The 22914-nt window shown below is 55.5% G+C and overlaps 1 protein-coding gene across 2 annotated transcripts in view; it reads left to right on the top strand.

Annotated features, from left to right (window-relative positions):
* LOC140395918 (testis-expressed protein 52-like) overlaps positions 1–15409 on the top strand; it is a 73272-nt gene extending 57863 nt beyond the window's left edge. For both annotated transcript variants that reach the window (XM_072483963.1, XM_072483964.1), the window contains one exon: positions 15118–15409. In XM_072483963.1, coding sequence (XP_072340064.1) covers positions 15118–15281 — 164 coding nt within the window. In that variant the 3' untranslated portion in view covers positions 15282–15409. The remainder of the gene's footprint in view (positions 1–15117) is intronic.
* Positions 15410–22914: the final 7505 nt, after the last annotated feature.

The following is a 22914-nucleotide window of genomic DNA, read 5'->3' as shown; positions in this document are numbered from 1 at the left end:
GGGAGGGGATGATCGGTGTCGGGGGCGTGTGTGTGTTGCCGGCGGGCGCCAGGTCCCGCAGGGAGACCGTGTCCTGTCGGCCGTCGGGGTACGCCACGTAGGCGTACTGCGGGTTCGCGTGGAGAAGGTGAACCCTCTCGACCAACGGGTCCGATTTGTGCGCCCGCACATGTTTCCGGAGCACGATGGGTCCTGGGGCCACCAGCCAGGTCGGCAGCGACGTTCCGGAGGAGGACTTCCTGGGGAAGACAAGGAGGCGCTCATGAGGCGTTTGGTTAGTGGTGGTACACAGCAGCGACCGGATGGAGTGGAGAGCGTCCGGGAGGACCTCCTGCCACCGGGAATCTGGGAGATCCCTGGACCGTAGGGCCAGTAGGGCGGTCTTCCAGACCGTGCCGTTCTCCCTCTCTACTTGCCCGTTCCCCCGGGGGTTGTAGCTGGTCGTCCTGCTCGAGGCTATGCCCTTGCTGAGCAGGAACTGGCGCAGCTCGTCACTCATGAAGGAGGACCCCCTGTCGCTATGGATATACGCGGGGCAACCGAACAGTGTGAATATGGTGCCAAGGGCTTTAATGACTGTGGCCGCTGTCATGTCGGGGCAGGGGATGGCGAAGGGGAAATGCGAATACTCGTCCACCACTTTCAGGAAGTATGTGTTGCGGTCGGTGGAGGGGAGGGGCCCTTTGAAATCCAAACTGAGGCGTTCAAAGGGGCGGGAAGCCTTGATCAGGTGCGCTCTATCCGGCCTGAAAAAGTGCGGTTTGCACTCTGCGCAGATGTGGCAGTTCCTGGTGACTGTACGGACCTCCTCCACAGAGTAGGGGAGGTTGCGGGACTTTACGAAATGGTAGAATCGAGTGACCCCGGGTGGCAGAGGTCCTCGTGGAGGGCTTGGAGACGGTCTATTTGTGCGTTGGCACATGTGCCGCGAGATAGGGCATCACACGGCTCGTTAAGCTTTCCGGGACGATACAAGATCTCATAGTTGAAGGTGGAGAGCTCGATCCTCCACCTTAAGATCTTGTCATTTTTAATTTTGCCCCGCTGTGCATTATCGAACATGAAGGCTACCGACCGTTGGTCGGTGAGGAGAGTGAATCTCCTGCCGGCCAGGTAATGCCTCCAATGTCGCACAGCTTCCACTATGGCTTGGGCTTCCTTTTCCACTGAGGAGTGGCGGATTTCTGAGGCGTGGAGGGTCCGGGAGAAAAAGGCCACGGGTCTGCCCGCTTGGTTAAGGGTGGCCGCCAGAGCTACGTCGGATGCGTCGCTCTCGACCTGGAAGGGGAGGGACTCGTCGATGGCGCGCATCGTGGCCTTTGCGATATCCGCTTTGATGCAGCTGAAGGCCTGGCGAGCCTCTGTCGACAGGGGGAAGGTAGTGGACTGTATTAGTGGGCGGGCCTTGTCTGCATACTGGGGGACCCACTGGGCGTAATATGAAAAGAAACCCAGGCAACGTTTCAGGGCTTTGGAGCAGTGGGGGAGGGGGAATTCCATAAGGGGGCGCATGCGTTCGGGGTCGGGGCCTATTATCCCATTGCGCACTACGTATCCCAGGATGGCCAACCGGTTTGTGCTAAAAACGCACTTTTCCTCGTTACATATGTTAGGTTCAGGGCGTTAGCGGTCTGGAGGAACCTTTGGAGGTTGGCGTCGTGGTCCTGCTGATCGTGGCCGTGGATGGTTACATTGTCGAGATACGGGAACGTGGCCTGCAACCCGTGCTGGTCAACCATTCGGTCCATCTCCCGTTGGAAGACCGAGACCCCGTTTGTGACACCGAATGGGACCCTTAGGAAGTGGTATAGACGCCCGTCTGCCTCGAAGGCGGTGTACTTGCGGTCACCTGGGCGGATGGGGAGCTGGTGGTAGGCGGACTGGAGGTCCACGGTGGAGAAGACCTTATACTGGGCAATCCGATTGACCATGTCGGATATGCGGGGGAGAGGGTACGCATCTAGCTGCGTGTACCTGTTGATGGTCTGACTATAGTCTACGACCATCCTTTGCTTCTCCCCGGTCTTTACTACTACCACCTGAGCTCTCCAGGGACTATTGCTGGCCTGGATTATGCCTTCATTCAGCAACCGCTGGACTTCAGACCGAATAAATATCCAGTCCTGGGCGCTGTACCGTCTGCTCCTAGTGGCGATGGGTTTGCAATCCGGGGTGAGGTTTGCAAACAAGGACGGCGGTTCAACCTTGAGAGTTGCGAGGCCGCAGATAGTGAGTGGGGGTATTGGGCCGCCGAATTGGAATGTTAGGCTCTGCAGGTTACACTGGAAATCTAATCCCAGTAATGTGGGCGCGCAGAGTTGGGGAAGGACGTAGAGCCTGTAGTTCTTAAACTCCCTCCCTTGCACCGTTAGGTTCGTGATGCAGAACCCTTTGATCTCTACGGAGTGGGATCCTGCAGCTAGGGAAATCTTTTGCGTGCTTGGATGGATGGTCAGAAAACAGCGTCTTACCGTGTCTGGGTGAATGAAACTTTCAGTGCTCCCGGAGTCGATCAGGCATGGCGTCTCGTATCCGTTGACCAGCACCGTTGTTGTCGTTATCTGGAGCGTCCGGGGCCGCAATTAATCCAGTGTCACCGAAGCCAGTCGTGGTAGTAGTGTCGCGGCGTCTTCTTCGGACCCCGTGGAGCCGTCGATGCTGGGGTCATTTGTTGTCAACCAAGATGGTGGCGTCCATGAATCGCACGCGGCCAGGGGTGGACAAAATGGCCACCCCCATGGATCGCACGTGGTCGGGGGTGGACAAAATGGCATGTGGCTGGGGGGTCACAAGATGGCGGCGCCCATCCTCCCCTCGTGGTGCCCGGGACCCAAAATGGCGGCGCCCGCGGGTCGCACATGGGGCGCTGGGGGGGTGGGGAGCGTTTGGGATGTGCTGGGCTCGTTCTTCTCCGGGGATTGCGGCCACCCCCCGGGACCGGCACACTGCCGCATAATGGCCCTTCCTGCCGCAGCTTTTACAAATAACTGCGCGGGCCGGGCAGCGCTGCCGGGGGTGTTTCGCTTGTCCGCAGAAATAGCAGCGGGCCCCCCGGGATGGTCTGGCGCTTTAACCGCGCAAGCTTGCGAGGGGGGGGGAGTTTGTCGCGACGGGGGTCCACGGAGCCCAAGGGGCTGCCGCGCGGTCGGGGCCGTAGGCACGGGCGTTTTGCGAGGCCACATCTAGGGAAGCTGCAAGGGCCCGTGCCTCTGAGAGTCCTAGCGCTTTCCCCACCACACAGTGCTTTCCCCACCACACAGTACACAGTGCTTTCCCCACCACACAGTACACAGCGCTTTCCCCACCACACAGTGCTTTCCCCACCACACAGTACACAGCGCTTTCCCCACCACACAGTGCTTTCCCCACCACACAGTACACAGTGCTTTCCCCACCACACAGTACACAGTGCTTTCCCCACCACACAATACACAGCCCTTTCCCCACCACACAGTGCTTTCCCCACCACACAGTACACAGTGCTTTCCCCACCACACAGTACACAGTGCTTTCCCCGCCACACAGTGCTTTCCCCACCACACAGTACACAGTGCTTTCCCCACCACACAGTACACAGTGCTTTCCCCACCACACAGTACACAGTGCTTTCCCCACCACACAGTACACAGTGCTTTCCCCACCACACAGTACACAGTACATTCCCCACCACACAGTACACAGTGCTTTCCCCACCACACAGTACACAGTGCTTTCCCCACCACACAGTACACAGTGCTTTCCCCACCACACAGTACACAGTACATTCCCCACCACACAGTACACAGTGCTTTCCCCACCACACAATACACCGTGCTTTCCCCACCACACAGTACACAGTGCTTTCCCCACCACACAGTACACAGTGCTTTCCCCACCACACACCACACAGTGCTTTCCCCACCACACAGTACACAGTGCTTTCCCCACCACACAGTACACAGTACTTTCCCCACCACACAATACACAGTGCTTTCCCCACCACACAGTACACAGTGCTTTCCCCACCACACAGTACACAGTGCTTTCCCCACCACACAGTACACAGTGCTTTCCCCACCACACAGTACACAGTGCTTTCCCCACCACACAGTACACAGTGCTTTCCCCACCACACAATACACAGTGCTTTCCCCACCACACAGTACACAGTGCTTTCCCCACCACACAATACACCGTGCTTTCCCCACCACACAATACACAGCGCTTTCCCCACCACACAATACAGAGTACTTTCCCCACCACACAGTACACAGTGCTTTCCCCACCACACAGTACACAGTGCTTTCCCCACCACACAATACACAGTGCTTTCCCCACCACACAGTACACAGTACTTTCCCCACCACACAGTACACAGTGCTTTCCCCACCACACAGTACACAGTGCTTTCCTCACCACACAGTACACAGTGCTTTCCCCACCACACAGTACACAGTGCTTTCCCCACCACACAGTACACAGTGCTTTCCCCACCACACAGTACACAGTGCTTTCCCCACCACACAATACACAGTGCTTTCCCCACCACACAGTACACAGTGCTTTCCCCACCACACAGTACACAGTGCTTTCCCCACCACACAGTACACAGTGCTTTCCCCACCACACAATACACAGTGCTTTCCCCACCACACAGTACACAGTGCTTTCCCCACCACAATACACAGTGCTTTCCCCACCACACAATACACAGTGCATTCCCCACCACACAGTACACAGTGCTTTCCCCACCACACAGTACACAGTGTTTTCCCCACCACACAGTACACAGTGCTTTCCCCACCATACAGTACATTCCCCACCACACAGTACACAGTGCTTTCCCGACCACACAGTACACAGTGCTTTCCCCACCACACAGTACATTCCCCACCACACAGTACACAGTGCTTTCCCCACCATACAGTACACAGTGCTTTCCCCACCATACAGTACACAGTGCTTTCCCCACCACACAGTACACAGTGTTTTCCTTTGCTCGTGCAGAGTAAATGGAAATCAAAGCACTCCAACAGTCAGTTCCTTATGATGATCCTTTTCGTGTGAGGTGTCCCATAACAGTGTATGTCTAAGAGTAGGCATGATCAGGATCTGCAAAGTCCAAATGGCAGGTCGGGTGTCAGATTAGTGTTTGACTCTGTCTGTCAACACAATCAGCCCAGTTTATTCTTTCTGACAGACACATGCAATCCCTGCACTATTATCCTTCCTAAGATGTTGATTAGCACAGGTTCTGCCACATGTCAATGGATGGACCTTTTTTATGAACTCTCGGCTTCCTTAGCACTGGAATCTGTGGTACTAGTGAGCCATATTTTACAGTCCACAGGTGCAAATCACACTCCACTGACACTGAAGGTGCTGCTGTACGATAGGAGCAGGCCTTGGTATGAAATTTGACTCGAGGTCTCATTTGCTCTCTGAAATTAACCTAAAATATACCATTCTACGTGACAGAAGAAGGGCAGGGAAATTCTGGTATCCTGGCCAATCTATATCTCTTATCCAATATTACAAAGAGATTTCTGAGGTTTCTTTTCAATAAATTGGTGGCTGTTTTTGCAGCATTACAGAAGTGACTATCCAAGAAACAGGTAACATCTCAGGTTGATGATCTTCCATCAGAATGACTTGATACATTGAACGGAATCTTCCATTCTGGAGGCAGGGGCAGAAGTGGGAGTGACTTCCCCTGGAGGGTGGGACGGCTGACAATGCTATTCAGCTCAATCTGCATCCGCAAGGAACTCACCGATTCTTGCACAGGGGCAAGCAGGAAGTCAGCGTCCCCACCATTACCTCATGGGGGTCAAAGGTCCAGGCACGATATTTAAAGGGAGCCCAGGCGGCCTGCACTATCCCTTCCACCTTTTCTCAGCCACTGCTCCACCCTGCCCTGCTAACCCTTGCTCTCGTCCTTGGTCACACACTCTGCAGCTTGCACTGCCACAACCCAATCTCAAGCAGAGGCTGGGATTTATAGATGTCCTTCTTCACGCCCCCTACCCCCACAAAAAAACTGGACAATGCAGCAGCAACTCCCCATTACTCATGGAAGACGTCTACCTCACCAAGTACACACCACTTATGTGCAGTCATAAAAGTGAAAGTTCAAATTGTTCACTGACAGAACTTAATTTGGGGGTGGAAACTGAATTCCAATGAGCTGACCATTTAATGAGCCTGCATGAGACGCAAAAGGGCTTCCCGGCATTGTTCGTCGGGAAGTTTGACCCGCCTTTAAAATCCCAAGAACAGAATTCTAAAAATGTATTCTCTGTCAGGAAACTCATTTTGGCCTTATGCCAAATTAATTTGCCTCATCCGCCAAGCTTCCCACTGCTGGTGGGGCTGGAAGATTCCAACCATTAATCCTGTTTCTTTCTCCACAGATGCTGTCCTTCCTGCTGAGTTTTCCAGGTTTTCAGCATCCGCAGTATTTTGTTTTGGACTATCCATTAAAGTACTTAATTAATTGTCAAGCACTTCGGGACCTCTTGAGGATGTGAAAGGCATTATACTAATAGAGGTTATTTCTTATTGCTAATGCTGATCATGCTCCTTACTGTCACTACAGAATAATGAATGGCTTACTTGTGATATTGCTGCATCTGAATCACGTACAGAATAAGCCAGATAATTCTGATAATTCCCATGATTGAAACTGAAAGAAAAAAATGCATCTGAGGGTTTCACATCCTGGACATATTAATTTATCCCCAAACTTCTTCCACATGAAGTATCTTCTTTCTCTTTGGTTAATATTGGTAGATAATTTTGCATCAGACAAAACAGATTGTATACTGACGATCTCTTAATGTATGTGACAGACCCGTTTCCACCATGGGCGATATAATGGCATTGCTGAGGCGTTTGGCTCTTTTTCAGGGTATAAACTGAACCTGGAGAAAATGGAGTGTTTCCCGGTTACTCCCCCAGGGAGGGGATCAGTCTGAAGGTGTTGCCGTTCTGCTTCGCGGGTTCTATTTCAGGTATCTGGGGGTTCAGGTGGCTTGGGATTGGACCCGGCTCCGTAAGTTTAACCATATGAGCTTGGTGGGAAGGGTCAAGACTGATTTGCAGAGGTGGGACGGTCTCCCTCTGTCCATGGCGGGCAGGATTCAGTTGGTCAAGATGAATATTTTCCCAAGACTTCTGTTCCTGTTCCAATGTTTGCTGTTTTTCTCTTCCGAAGTCCTTCTTTGGGGGAGTCGAGAAATTGATTTTGTCCTTTGTGTGGGTGGGCAAAGTGGCGAGGATTCAAAGGACAGTCCTTCAGAGGGACTGGCAGTCAGGGGCTTGGCATTGCTGAGCCTCATATATTACTATTGGGTGGCGAATGCGGAGAAGGTGTTGGTTTGGTGTGGGGCTCCGGAAGCCACCTGGGTACAGATGGAGCCGAAATCATGTAAGGGGTCTGGGTTGAGGGCATTAGCGACAGCCTCGCTCCTGTTCTCACCGGTGAAATATTTGGCAAATCCGGCGGTTGTCTCTACGCTGAGGAAATGGAAACAATTTTGGTAGCATTTTAAATTGGGGGCGGTATCGAAGCTGGCTCCGACCTGTGCGAATCATGGGCGGGATTCTCCGTAGCCCAACGCTAAAATCGTAATCGGCGATCAGGCGGAGAATCGATTCCAATGCTGGATTCAGATCCGGCGCCGGTTTGATGCCGGTTTGCAAGTCTCCGCCCCCTCTGAAATGGTATCATCGTGTCGCGCGCAATGAAGTTGGCGCGTAATCTTTAGGCCCTCCCGCGATTCTCCCCCCCCCAATGGCCCGAGATCCCGGCTGCGCGGGACACTTATGGTGCTGGATTCTCCGAGTGGATTCTCGGGGCAGAGAATGGGCATTTACGCCAAAATCCAGTCCGATGCCGCTCCCGCGATTCTCCGGTCCCCGGAGAATCGCTCGGGAGTCTCTCGATCGCGAACTACGCGGCGCGGGTGAGGGGCCATTGACAGAGGCTCTCCCCGCGATTCTCCGAGGAAAACTGGCCGAGCTCCCGACGGCGTGGTTACCTATCGGCCGTCGGGAACGGCCGGTGGCGGCTGCGGACTCAGTCCGTGGTGAGGGGTGTGGGGATTGATCACCGGGGGGAGGCCCTCAGAGGGGCGATGGCTGTCACGGGCCCGCGGGTGCACACATCCCGAGGGGGCCTACATTCCTGGTGCCGCTCCGCGGTCCAAGTCCGCCATGTCCCACGGGCGGCCGCTGCAGGCCGCCGCTGTATGCATGCGCAGACTCCCGACCAGAAGTGCGGGGCCCTGTATCACCAGCCAGAGCTGTGAGAAGCACTCCGGGGCTCTGCCAGTCCCCTGCAGGTAGGAGAATCACTCTGGACTTTCTTAAGCTGGTGTGGGGACATAGCCCCATTATTGGAGAATCCCGCCCACGGTCTCAGTGGTCGGGAACCCAGCATGGCGGCTGCAGACTGTTTCCAGCGCCGCCACACTCGGCCAGGATCCGTGCCGCTGGCCGGGGGGGGCGTTCGCGAGGGCTGGGGGGACTGGTGGGGTGTGGCCAGGTGATGGCCTATGTGGTTGCAGATGGCGGGTCGGGTCCGTGCACAGCCGGCGTCATGTTGCCTGCGCAGCCACGGACCCGGCCATTCTCCGGCCATTTTCAGTGCAGGAGCTGGGAGTTTCACCTGGCACTTAGCCGCTGAAACGGAGAATCCAGCCCCATATGTATAAACCTTCAATGTTGAATGCCACGTTCAAGGGGGTGGGAAGAGAGGGGTTTGAAGGGATGGGGGATCTGTTATTTGGAGAGAAGGTTTGTGGGTTTGGAGGAGTTGTCAGAGAAGTTTGGGCTCTCGTGGTCTGACTTGTTCAGATACCGGCACATTTGCAATTTTGGCCTTTATTGCAAAGAGGTTGGAGTTTAAAAATAGGGAGGTTTTGATGCAATTGTATAGGGTGTTGGTGAGGCCTCACCCAGAATACTGCATACAGTTTTGGTCCCCTTAGCTAAAAAAGGATATGGAAACATTGGAGGCAATCCAAAGGAGATTCACCAGGCTAAATCTTGGGATGTCCTATCAAGAGACACTAAATAGACTGGTCTGTATTTCTCAGAGTGATTCCTTATTCAATAATTTCTTATTCAAACATATAAGATCCTGAGGGGGCTTGACAGGTTGGATGGTGAGATGTTTTCACGAATGGGAGAATCTCGAACAAGGGGTCATTGCTACAAGATATAGGGACGGTCATTTAAAACTGAGGTGGGTAGAAATGTCTTTGCGGAGGGTGATGAATCTGTGGAATTCTCTGCCCTGGAGGGTGGTGCGGTTAAGAAAGTGATTCTGGTGCAGCGGAAAGTGCGAGGGAGGAGAAGCAAGATTGCGGCGGATGGAGACCAAGCAGCATGGGCGCAGTGGTCGCAGGAGCAGCAGGGGTTCCTCAAAGGCTGCTTTGCGGAGCTGAAGACAGAAATGCTGGTGCCAATGAAGGCGTCGATTGAGAAGCTCGTGGAGACCCAGAAGACCCAAGGGGCGGCGATCCGGGTGGTGCAGCAAAAAGCCTCGGAGAACGAGGACAAGATCTTGGGCCTGGTGGTACCGGAAGGTGGAGGTGCATGAGGCGCTGCACAAGAGGTGGCAGGAAAGATTTGAGGACCTGGAGAATAGGTCGAGGAGGAAGAATCTTCGGATTCTGGGTCTCTCCGATGGAGTGGAGGGGCCCGATGCCGGGGCATATATGAGCACGATGCTCAATTCGCTGATGGGCGCGGGAGCTTTCCCGAGGCCCCTAGAACTGGATGGGGCTCATCGCGTCCTGGCAAGGAGACCCAATGCCAATGAGCCGCCAAGGGCTGTTGTGGTGAGGTTCCACCGCTTTGTGGGCAGAGAGTGCGTCCTGAGATGGGCCAAAAAAGAACGGAGCAGCAGTTGGGAGAACCCGGAGATCCGAATCTACCAGGACTGGAGTGCGGAGGTGGCTAAGAAGAGAGCTGGTTTTAACCCGGCTAAGGCGGTTCTCCATCGGAAGGGGGTGAAGTTTGGGATGCTGCAGCCAGCGCGTTTGTGGGTCACGTTCCAAGATCGGCACCACTATTTTGAGACGCCTGATGAGGCATGGAACTTTATCCAGTCTGAAAAGTTGGACTCAAACTGAGGGTTTGTCGTGGGGGTGGTGTTTACTGCGTTTGGGGAATATTCTTTTTGTTTTGGTGCTGGGTGGGGATGGGCGAATGGATTTGATGTGGGGGCTGTGGGAGAGTGTGGGCGTCGGTGTTGGAGGGACAGGGCACCGCAGAGGAAGGGAGGAGTGGAGGCCCGGGGATGGGGAGTTGGGTAAGGCCGCAAAAAAAGGAGCTGCGCCAGAGGGAGCGGGCCGGCTCAGACGGAAAGCGCGGGCTTTTTCCCGCGTTAGGGAAGGATGGGGGCGGGGTCGGGGAGAAGGGCGGTGCTGCAGAGGAGCCCACACTGATTGCCAAGGGGTGGGGGGATTCTCATACTGGGGGGGGGGGGGCGGTCAGCAGGAGACCAGATGGAATGGCGGGAGATACCGGGGTCAGCAGGAGTCAGCTGACTTACGGGAGCGTCATGGGGGGAGCAAAATGGCGAGATGAGGATCTAGAGGGGGGGAAGGGGGGGGCGAGGGAGGGGGGGGGGAACTGGGTTGCTGCTGCATTGGCCAAAGGGGAGCTGGTATTAGGAGAGGTAGTCTGGGTGGGGGTCCACTGCCTGGGGGACTGGAGGGTGCGGGAGGCGCGGGCACGTGGCTGGCATAGAAAAGGAGATGGCTCGTCGGCAGGGGGGGGGCGGGGGGGGGGGGGCGGGCGGGGGGGGAGTAGCCCCCTGATCCGGCTGATAACTTGGAATGTGAGGGGCCTGAACGGGCCGGTCAAGAGGGCCCGGGTGTTCGCGCACTTAAAGGGACTGAAGGCAGACGTGGTTATGCTCCAGGAGACACATCTGAAGGTGGCAGATCAGATTAGGCTGAGAAAGGGATGGGTAGGGCAGGTCTTTCATTCAGGGCTGGATGCGAAGAACAGAGGGGTTGCAATACTGGTGGGGAAGCGGGTGTCGTTCGAGGCGCTGAATATTGTAGCGGATAATGGAGGTCGATATGTGATGGTGAGTGGTAGGTTGCAGGGGGTGCGGATGGTACTGGTGAACGTACATGCCCCGAATTGGGATGATGCCGGATTTATCAAACGCATGCTGGGTCGGATTCCTGATCTGGAGGTAGGAAGCTTGATAATGGGGGGGGGGGAACTTCCAACACGGTGCTGGACCCAGCACTGGACCGTTCTAGGTCCAGGACGGGTAAGAGGCCGGCTGCGGCCAAGGTGCTCAGGGGGTTTATGGACCAGATGGGGGGAGTGGATCCATGGAGGTTTGCCAGGCCGCTGGCCTGGGAATTTTCCATTTTTTCCCACGTCCATAGAACCTACTCCCGGATAGATTTTTTCATCTTGAGTAGGGCGCTAATCCCGAAAGTGGAGGGAATGGAATATTCGGCCATAGCCATCTCGGACCACGCCCCGCATTGGGTGGAGCTGGAGTTGGGGGAGGAGAGGGACCAGCGCCTGCTGTGGCGCCTCGATGTGGGACTGTTGACGGATGAGGAGGTGTGCGGGCGGGTGCAGGGCTGTATTGAAAGATACTTGGAGGCCAACAACAACGGGGAGGTGCAGGTGGGGGTAGTCTGGGAGGCGCTGAAGGCGGTGGTCAGGGGAGAGCTAATCTCCATTAGGGCCCACAGGGAGAAGAGAGAGAGGAGGGAGAGGGAGAGGTTGGTGGGGGAGATTTTAAGGGTGGACAGGAGTTATGCAGAGGCGCCTGAGGAGGAGCTACTTAGGGAGCGACGGAACCTCCACACGGAATTCGACCTGTTGACCATGGGGAAAGCAGAGGCACAGTGGAGGAAGGCGCAGGGGGCGGCGTATGAGTATGGGGAGAGGGCGAGTCGGATGCTGGCACATCAGCTTCGTAAGAGGGAGGCAGCGAGGGAGATTGGTGGAGTTAGAGATAGGGGGGGGAATACGGTGCGGAGTGCGGTGAGAATAAACAAGGTATTTAGGGACTTTTATGGGGATCTGTACAGGTCTGAGCCCCCAGCGGGGGAGGAGGGGATGCGACGATTCCTAGATCAGCTGAGGTTCCCGAGGGTGGAGGAGGAGCAGTTGGCTGGTTTGGGGGTGCTGATTGGGCTGGAGGAGCTGGTTAAAGGATTGGGAAGCATGCAGGCGGGGGAGGCCCCGGGGCCGGATGGGTCCACGGTTGAATTTTATAGGAAATACGTGGACCTGCTGGGCCCGTTGCTAGTGAGGACTTTTAATAAGGCGAGGGAGGAGGGGACCTTGTCCCCGACAATGTCCAGGGCGCTGATTTCTTTGATTTTGAAGCGGCACAAGGATCCATTGCAATGCAGGTCATATAGACCGATCTCGCTCCTCAATGTTGAGGCTAAGTTGCTGGCGAAGGTGCTGGCTACGAGAATTGAGGGCTGTGTCCCGGGGGTGATTCATGAGGACCAGTCGGGATTTGTAAAGGGTAGGCAGCTAAATACTAATGTCCGGAGGCTCCTCAATGTGATTATGATGCCCCCGGTGGAGGGGGAAGCGGAGGTAGTGGCAGCTATGGACGCGGAGAAGGCCTTTGATCGGGTGGAGTGGGAGTATCTTTGGGAAGTGTTGCGGAGGTTTGGGTTCGGGGAGGGGTTCATCAGTTGGGTCAAGCTGCTATATAGAGCCCCTGTGGCGAGTGTGGCTACAAACCGGCAGAGGTCGGAGTACTTTCGGCTGTACCGGGGGACGAGACAGGGGTGCCCCCTTTTCCCCCTTGTTGTTTGCATTGGCAATTGAGCCGCTGGCCATGGCACTGAGGGAGTCCAGGAAATGGAGGGGATTGGTCCGAGGGGAAGAGGAACATCAGGTGTCGCTGTATGCGGATGACCTGTTGCTGTATGTGGCAGATCCAATGGAGGGGATGGCGGAGGTCATGCGGATCCTGAGGGAGTTTGGGGACTTTTCGGGGTATAAACTCAACGTAGGGAAGAGTGAGCTCTTTGTGGTGCATTCAGGGGACCAGGGAAGGGGGATAGACGAGCTGCCGCTGAAGAGGGCGGAAAGGAGCTTTCGGTACCTAGGGATCCAAGTAGCTAGGAGTTGGGGGGCCCTGCATTAGCTCAATTTGACGCGGTTGGTGGAGCAGATGGAGGAAGATTTTAAAAGATGGGATATGCTGCCACTCTCACTAGCGGGTAGGGTGCAGTCGATCAAAATGACGGTCCTTCCGAGGTTTTTCTTTGTGTTCCAGTGCCTTCCCATTTTGATCCCCAAGGCCTTTTTCAAACGGGTAAGCAGGAGCATCATGGGATATGTGTGGGCGAATAAGACCCCGAGGGTGAAGAGGATGTTTCTGGAGCGTAGCAGGGACAGGGGGGGGGCTGGCACTGCCGAATCTATGTGGCTATTATTGGGCAGCCAATGTGGCGATGATCCGAAAGTGGGTAATGGAGGGAGAAGGGGCGGCGTGGAAGAGGCTAGAGATGGCGTCCTGTGTGGGCACGAGCCTGAGCACCGCTGCCGCTCTCAACGACAAGGTACACCACGAGTCCGGTGCTGGCAGGGACGCTGAAGATCTGGGGCAGTGGAGGCGACATAGGGGCGAGGTGGGAGCCTCGGTTTGGTCCCCGATTCGGGAGAATCATCGGTTCGTCCCGGGAAGGATGGATGGGGGGTTTCGGAGCTGGCATCGGGCAGGGATCAGAAGAATGGGGAACCTGTTCATCGATGGGACGTTTGCGAGCCTAGGTGCGCTGGAGGAGAAGTTTGGGCTACCCCCGGGAAACGCTTTCAGGTACATGCAAATGAGGGCGTTTGTGAGGCGGCAGGTGAGGGAATTCCCGCTGCTTCTGGCACGTGGGATTCAGGACAGGGTGATTTCGGGTATATGGGTTGGAGAAGGCAAGGTTTCGGCGATTTACTAGGAGCTGCAGGAAGAGGAGGAGGCCTCAGTGGAGGGGTTAAAGGGTAAGTGGGAGGAGGAGCTTGGGGAGGAGATAGATGAGTGTCTGTGGGCTGATGCCCTGAGTAGGGTTAACTCTTCCTCCTCTTGCGCCAGGCTCAGCCTAATACAGTTTAAAGTTACTCACAGAGCACATATGACAGGGGCGAGTAGGTTCTTTGGGGTGGAGGATAAATGTGGGAGGTGCTCGGGGAGCCCGGCAAATCACGTCCATATGTTCTGGTCGTGCCCGGCGCTGGATGGGTTTTGGAGGGGTTTTGCGAGGACTATGTCCAAGGTGGTGAACGCCCGGGTCAAACCGAGCTGGGGATTAGCATTATTTGGGGAGTCGGACGAGCCGGGAGTGCAGGAGGCGAAAGAGGCCGGTATTCTGGCCTTTGCGACCCTGGTTGGCCGGCGGAGGATTTTGTTGTTGTGGAAAGATGCGAAGCCCCCTAGTGTGGCAGCTTGGATCAATGACATGGCCGGGTTCATTAAGCTGGAGAGGATAAAGTTTGCCTTGCGAGTGCCTGTGCAGGGGTTCTTCAGGCGGTGGCAACCGTTCCTAGACTATCTCGCGGAGCGTTAGGAGGAAGTCGGTCAGCAGCAGCAGCCCAAGGGCGGGGGGGTGGGGGGGTTTCTCTTGGGGTGGCGTTTGGGTTGGGTTAAGGTGGGGTTTTTTCTCCCTATTTGTGTTTTATACTGTTATATGGGGGGTTATTGTATTTGGGGGAAATCCAATGTATAATTTTTGCTTGTATTTGTGTTTCTTTTTCTTGTTGGGGGGGGGGGTTTGTTGAAAATTTGTTTAAAAATTTGAATAAATATTTTTTTTTTAAAAGTAAAGTGGAGGTGGATAAATATTTGATAAATGGAGGAATAGAGGGTCTATGGGGAAATGGAACAGAAAAGGAGTTCAGGTCGGCACAGGTCAGCCATCATTGTACTGAATGACGGAGCAAAGCTTGATTGACCTGGTGGCCAGCTCCTGCTTCTAATCCTTGCGATCTTGTGACTTTCCAGCTCCCCGGTCTTGTATCCCTGATACTATCAACTTTGCAGAGACGTAATTCCGTTTCATGCCTGACTTTGGTCAATGAATGACACTGAATAGATTTGCAAAACTGTTATTTATGTGTTATTATTTCTTACAGGCACACTCCCAGTATTCCACGTTTGCCACCTGGCTGTATCATTTTCGATACAAAGGATTACAAGAGAACGACCTGCAATGTTACGTTCGAAAATGCTGCTTCAGATACAATTTCCCTGTGCAGCTGCCAATCTGAAACCTGAGTGCAGGGAAACAGGAAAGTAGGGAAAATAAATCGGCACTTTGCTTGCTAGGACACAATTTATTGAAGGTGTAAACTTTCTCCTTCTGAAAGTACTGCCAACGTTAAAGGAATGGTTGATACTGGAATGTTAATACACCGGTGAACTTGATCAGAGTGTTTGTCCTTAAGATATTTATAGAACTCTTTTGAACATGCTAATTTAACCTCAGACATTTCCCACTGAAGTGCCCCTCGTGTCTCTTGCTTATATTGATAGATCATTTTGCACTAGTTTGACATGAACAGGTTTTACCAGACCATACTGATGTGCCATCAATCAACACAAGATGAGTAGTGAAAGAAACTGAGGCTTTAATAAGCTAAACAGGAAGCCTCCTGGCCTTTGATCCCGAACTGGGGCAGGGCCGGAGGTCAGCCACCTTTATATCGAGCCCGAGGGGAGGCGGAGCCATCAGGCAGTGGTTTACCACAATACATGTAATACAGTAACAGTTTACCACAATACATATAATATACTAACTGTGGTTTACCACATTCACCCCCTGTTAAAAAAAAAGAGTCCAGCGGGGGTGAAGTGGACTTAAAGGTCGAGTCTGTCGGGGGCTTTGACCTTCCGCCGTGATCGCCTCAGTCCCGGCTGTGGTGTGGGCACCGGTGTCGACACCTGCGCGTCCGGGAGCGTGTTGTCCTCTTCTTCACTCAGTAGTTGAGTCGGTGGAGGGGGGGGGGGGGGGGGGGTGTAGGGGCAGGGGTAGTGGTAATGGTCGCCGGTGGGCCTGCGGATGCCAAATCTTGAAGTAGCCTGGTAATGGTGGAGGGATACGGTGTAGAGTCGGGGGTGGTGGTGATGGTCGCTGGGGAACATGCAGGTGCCAAATCCCGGAGGGAAACTGTGTCCTGTCACCCATCCTGATGTGCCACGTAGGCATATGGAGGAGCAGGACCATCTCGACGAGGGGATCCGATTTATGACTCCTCGCGTGCTCCCGGAGGAGGACGGGCCCTGGGACTGTCAGCCAGGACGGGACCGAGACCCCGGAGGTGGACTTCCTGGGGAAGGCAAACATACGTTCGTGAGGGGTCTCGTTGGTGGCAGTGCACAGGAGCGACCGGATGGAGTGGAGCGCATTGGGAAGGACTTCCTGCCAGCGGGAGACTGGGAGACCTCTAGACTGTAGGGCAGGAGGACGGCCATTCAGACCATCGCGTTCTCCCTCTCCACTTGTCCGTTTCCCCGGGGGTTGTAGCTGGCCGTCCTGCTTGAGGCGATGCCCTTGCTAAGCAGGAACTGATGCAACTCGTCGCTCATGAAGGAGGAACCTCGATCGCTATGGATGTAGGTGGGGAAACCGAACAAGGTGAAGAGACTGTGCAGGGTCTTGATGACGGTGGCAGACGTCATGTCGGCACGGGGTGGCAAAGGGGAATCTTGAGTACTCATCAATAACGTTGAGGAAGTACACATTACGGTCAGTGGTGGGGAGGGGCCCTTTGAAGTCGATGCTGAGGTGCTCAAAGGAGCGAGAGGCCTTTACCAGGTGCACTCTGTCTGGCCGATAGAAGTGCGGTTTGCACTCAGCGCAGACCTGGCAGTCCCTGGTCCTGGTCCTGACCTCCTCGATGGAGTAAGGCAGGTTGCGAGCCTTGATAAAATGAAAAAAACGGGTGACCCCGGGTGACAGAGGTCATTGTGGAGGGCCCGAAGTCAGTCTACTTGTGTGCTGGCACATGTAACGCGGGATAGGGCATCTGGGGGCTCATTGAGCTTCCCAGGTCGGTACAAGACCTCATAGTTGTTGGTGGAGAATTCAATCCTCCACCTCAGAATCTTGTCGTTCTTAATTTTGCCCCGCTGTGTATTATTAAACATGAAGGCAACCGACCGTTGGTCAGTGAGGAGAGTGAATCACCTGCCGGCCAGGTAATGCCTCCAATGTCGCACAGCTTCTACAATGGCCTGGGCTTCCTTTTCGACGGAGGAGTGTCGAATTTCGGAGGCATGGAGGGTACGAGAGAAGAAAGCCACGAGCCTGCCCGCCTGGTTGAGGGTAGCGGCCAGAACAAAGTCCGACGCATCGCTCTCCACCTGGAATGGAATGGACTCATCCACGGCGGTATCGCGGCTTTGGCAATATCTGCCTTGATGCCGTTGAAGGCCACGCGGGCATCAGCCGTCGGGGGAAAAATGGTAGATTTAATGAGTGGGCGGGCCTTGTCCACATAATTGGGGACCTACTGTGCATAATAAGAGAAGAACCCCAGGCATCTCTTCAGGGCCTTGGGGCAGTGGGGGAGGGGGAGTTCCATGAGAGGGCGCATGCGGTCGGGGTCAGGCCCTAGGACTCCGTTTTCCACAACGTAGCCAAGGATGGATAGGCGGGTTGTGCGGAAAACACATTTCTCCTTATTGTATGTGAGGTTAAGGAGCTTGGCGGTGTGGAGGAATTTTTGTAGGTTTGCGTCATGGTCCTGCTGGTCATGGCCGCAGATGGTGATGTTATCTAGGTCGGGAACATGGCCCGCAGCCCGTACTGGTCAACCATTCGGTCCATTTCTCACTGGAAGACCAAGACCCCATTGGTGACGCCGAAGGGGATCCTGAAGAAATGGTAGAGGCGGCCATCTGCCTCGAAGGCAGTGTATTGGCCGTCCTCCGGGCGGATAGGGAGCTGGTGGTACGCGGACTTCAAGTCGTCTGTGGAGTAGACTCGATACTGCGCAATCTGTTTGACCATGTCAGATATGCGGGGGAGGGAGTACGCATCGAGCTGCGTGTACCAGTTGATCGTCTGACTGTAGTCGATGACCATCCGGTGCTTCTCCCCAGCCTTGATGACCACTACTTGGGCTCTCCAGGGGCTGGTACTAGCCTTAATGATCCCCTCTTGTAGGAGTCGCTGGACCTCTGACCTGATAAAGGCCCTGTGGTGGTATGTATTAGGGGTCATGTGGGACTGTGAAGCCGTGATGCTATTGGCTGACAGATCCCAGGTCCTGGTTGGCTGCCGCCTCCTGGCTCCGTCCTGAAGGCGGAGTATAAGAACCCGAGCTTCTCCCCGCCGCTTCATTCTGTTGCTGAGCTGCTGGGGACAAGTCTCGCTTAATAAAGCCTGAATCGACTTCATCACTTCTCGTCTCCCTCGTAAGTCATTGTGCGCTACAATTTATTAAGCGAGCTTAAAAGACTATGGAGCTCCGGATCGCCCCGGAATGCCTGCGGATCAGCCCCCACGTAGCGAACTCGGCAGCAGTATTTAAACACTGGCAAGCATGCTTTGAAGGCTACCTCCGAACGGCCCCCGGCCGGATCACAGAAGACCAGAAAATGCAGGTCCTGCATTCGAGGATAAGCCCGGAAATTTGCCCTCTCATAGAAGACGCAGAGGATCTCCCGACGGCGCTCGCATTGCTGAAGAGCATCTACGTTCGGCCCGTTAACCAGGTCTACGCGCGCCACCAACTCGCGACGAGACGGCAAAGTCCCGGAGAATCGCTAGAAGAATTCTACGCCGCGCTGCTAATTTTGGGACGGGGCTGCAGCTGCCCGCCGGTGAACGCGATCGAACACACGGACATGCTAATTCGCGATGCATTTGTGGCAGGTATGAACTCTCCCCAAATCCGCCAAAGACTTTTAGAAAGAGAGTCGCTAGGACTCTCAGAGGCACGGGCCCTTGCAGCTTCCCTAGATGTGACCTCGCAAAACGCCCGCGCCTTCGGCCCCGACCGCGCGGCAGCCCCTTGGGCTCCGTGGACCCCCGTCGCGACAACCCCCCCTCGCAAGCTTGCGCGGTTAAAGCGGCAGACCATCCCGGGGGGGCCCGCTGCTATTTCTGCGGGCAAGCGAAATGCCCCTGGCAGCGCTGCCCGGCCCGCGCAGCTTTTTGTAAAAGCTGCGGCAAGAAGGGCTATTACGCGGCAGTGTACCGGTCCTGGGGGTCGCCGCAATCCCAGGAGAAGAACGAGCCCAGCACATCCCAAACACTCCCCAACCCCCCCAACGCCCCATGTGCGACCCGCGGGTGCCGCCATTTTGGGTCCCGGGCACCACGAGGGGAGGATGGGTGCCGCCATCTTGTGACCCCCCAGCCACGTGCAATTCATGGGGGCGGCCATTTTGTCCACCCCCGACCACGTGCGAGCCATGGGGGCGGCCATTTTGTCCACCCCCGGCCGCGTGCGATTCATGGTCGCCACCATCTTGGTTGACAACAAAGGACCCCAGCATCGACGACTCCACGGGGTCCGAAGAAGACGCCGCGACACTACTACCACGACTGGCTTCGGTGACACTGGATCAATCGCGGCCCCGGACGCTCCAGACGATGACAACAACGGTGCTGATCAACGGATACGAGACGCCATGCCTGATCGACTCCGGGAGCACTGAAAGTTTTATTCACCCAGACACGGTAAGACGCTGTTTTCTGACCATCCATCCAAGCACGCAAAAGATTTCCCTAGCTGCAGGATCCCACTCCGTAGAGATCAAAGGGTTCTGCATCACGAACCTAACGGTGCAAGGGAGGGAGTTTAAGAACTACAGGCTCTACGTCCTTCCCCAACTCTGCGCCCCCACATTACTGCGATTAGATTTCCAGTGTCACCTGCAGAGCCTAACATTCCAATTCGGCGGCCCAATACCCCCACTCACTATCTGCGGCCTCGCAACTCTCAAGGTTAAACCGCCGTCCTTGTTTGCAAACCTCACCCCGGATTGCAAACCCGTCGCCACGAGGAGCAGACGGTACAGCGCCCAGGACCGGATATTTATTCGGTCTGAAGTCCAGCGGTTGCTGAAGGAAGGCATAATCCAGGCCAGCAATAGTCCCGGGAGAGCCCAGGTGGTAGTAGTAAAGACCGGGGAGAAGCAAAGGATGGTCGTAGACTATAGTCAGACCATCAACAGGTACACGCAGCTAGATGCGTACCCTCTCCCCCGCATATCCAACATGGTCAATTGGATTGCCCAGTATAAGGTCTTCTCCACCGTGGACCTCAAGTCCGCCTACCACCAGCTCCCCATCCGCCCAGGTGACCGCAAGTACACAGCCTTCGAGGCAGACGGGCGTCTATACCACTTCCTAAGGGTCCCATTTGGTGTCACAAACGGGGTCTCGGTCTTCCAACGGGAGATGGACCGAATGGTTGACCAGCACGGGTTGCAGGCCACGTTCCCGTATCTCGACAATGTAACCATCTGCGGCCACGATCAGCAGGACCACGACGCCAACCTCCAAAAGTTCCTCCAGACCGCTAACGCCCTGAACCTCACATACAACGAGGAAAAGTGCGTTTTTAGCACAAACTGGTTGGCCATCCTGGGATACGTAGTGCGCAATGGGATAATAGGCCCCGACCCCGAACGCATGCGCCCCCTTATTGAATTTCCCCTCCCCCACTGCTCCAAAGCCCTGAAACGTTGCCTGGGTTTCTTTTCATATTACGCCCAGTGGGTCCCCCAGGATGCAGACAAGACCCGCCCGCTAATACAGTCCACTACCTTCCCCCTGTCGACAGAGGCTCGCCAGGCCTTCAGCCGCATCAAAGCGGATATCGCAAAGGCCACGATGCGCGACATCGACGAGTCCCTCCCCTTCCAGGTCGAGAGCGACGCGTCCGAAGTAGCTCTGGCGGCCACCCTTAACCAAGCGGGCAGACCCGTGGCCTTTTTCTCCCGAACCCTCCACGCCTCAGAAATCCGCCACTCCTCAGTGGAAAAGGGAGCCCAAGCCATAGTGGAAGCTGTGCGACATTGGAGGCATTACCTGGCCGGCAGGAGATTCACTCTCCTCACCGACCAACGGTCGGTAGCCTTCATGTTCGATAATGCACAGCGGGGCAAAATTAAAAATGACAAGACTTAAGGTGGAGGATCGAGCTCTCCACCTTCAACTATAAGATCTTGTACCGTCCCGGAAAGCTGAACGAGCCGTCCGATGCCCTATCCCGCGGCACATGTGCCAACGCACAAATAGACCGCCTCCAAGCCCTCCACGAGGACCTCTGCCACCCGGGGGTCACTCGATTCTACCATTTTGTAAAGTCCTGCAACCTCCCCTACTCTGTGGAGGAAGTCCGTACAGTCACCAGGAACTGCCACATCTGCGCAGAGTGCAAACCGTACTTTTTCAGGCCGGATAGAGCGCACCTGATCAAGGCTTCCCGCCCCTTTGAACGCCTCAGTCTGGATTTCAAAGTCCCCTCCCCTCCACTGACCGCAACGCATACTTCCTGAACGTGGTGGACGAGTACTCTCGTTTCCCCTTCGCCATCCCCTGCGCAGCGGCCACAGTCATTAAAGCCCTTGGCACCATATTCACACTGTTCGGTTGCCCCGCGTATATCCATAGCGACAGGGGGTCCTCCTTCATGAGTGACGAGCTGCGCCAGTTCCTGCTCAGCAAGGGCATAGCCTCGAGCAGGATGACCAGCTACAACCCCCGGGGGAACGGGCAAGTAGAGAAGGAGAACGGCATGGTCTGGAAGACCGTCCTACTGGCCCTACAGTCCAGGGATCTCCCAGTTTCCCGGTGGCAGGAGGTCCTCCCGGATGCTCTCCACTCCATCCGGTCGCTGCTGTGTACCACCACTAACCAAACGCCTCATGAGCGCCTCCTTGTCTTCCCCAGGAAGCCCTACTCCGGAACGTCGCTGCCGACCTGGCTGGCGGCCCTAGGACCCATCTTGCTCCGGAAACATGTGCGGGCGCACAAATCGGACCCGTTGGTCGAGAGGGTTCACCTTCTCCACGCGAACCCGCAGTACGCCTACGTGGCGTACCCCGACGGCCGACAGGACACGGTCTCCCTGCGGGACCTGGCGCCCGCCGGCAACACACACATCCCCCCGACACCGATCATCCCCTCCCTGCCACCGGCACACCCTGCGACCGCCCCCTTCCCGGGGGGATCGGTCCTCCTCCCGTGCCCGCCCAGGAGTACAACAGGAACAAACACCGAAACGCACCCGGAGACGACAACGCCTGAACAAGCACCTGCACCACCGCCGGGGCTGAGGCGATCGACGAGGAAGACCAGACCGCCCGCTCGACTCGTGGCATCTGCGTGACACCAAGAATGTTGTTGTAATATTGTAAATAGTTTTCACAAACTTGTACATAGCCCAGTGTAGGGCTAAAACTGTAGTAACATGTAATTTTCCTTCCAGGGCCAGCCTTGTAAACCCCTACCACCATGCGAACCACCACCCCGCCGGGTTCCTTTTTAACAAGGGGTGAATGTGGTGGTATGTATTAGGGATCATGTGGGACTGTGAAGCCGTGATGCTATTGGCTGACAGATCCCGGGTCCTGGTTGGTTGCCGACTCCTGGCTCCGCCCTGAAGGCGGAGTATAAGAACCCAAGCTTCTCCCCGCCACTTCATTCTGTTGCTGAGCTGCTGGGGACAAGTCTCGCTTAATAAATCCTGAATAAACTTCATCACTTCTCGTCTCTCTCGTAAGTCATTGTGCGCTACAGGCCCTATCCCGGGCACTGTATCGTCTGCTCCTAGTGGCGACGGGCTTACAGTTCAGGGTGAGGTTAGCGAAGAGCGAGGGTGGGGCGACCTTAAGGGTCGTGAGGCTACAGAAGGTGAGGGGGGGGACAGGGGTCCACCGAACTTTAAAGTAAGGCTTTGGAGATGGCACTG

Source organism: Scyliorhinus torazame, chromosome 19, assembly GCF_047496885.1.
Source record: "Scyliorhinus torazame isolate Kashiwa2021f chromosome 19, sScyTor2.1, whole genome shotgun sequence".
NCBI classification, from domain to species: domain Eukaryota; kingdom Metazoa; phylum Chordata; class Chondrichthyes; order Carcharhiniformes; family Scyliorhinidae; genus Scyliorhinus; species Scyliorhinus torazame.
Note: the sequence above shows the minus strand (reverse complement) of the source record. Positions and strands in the feature narration are given on the sequence as shown.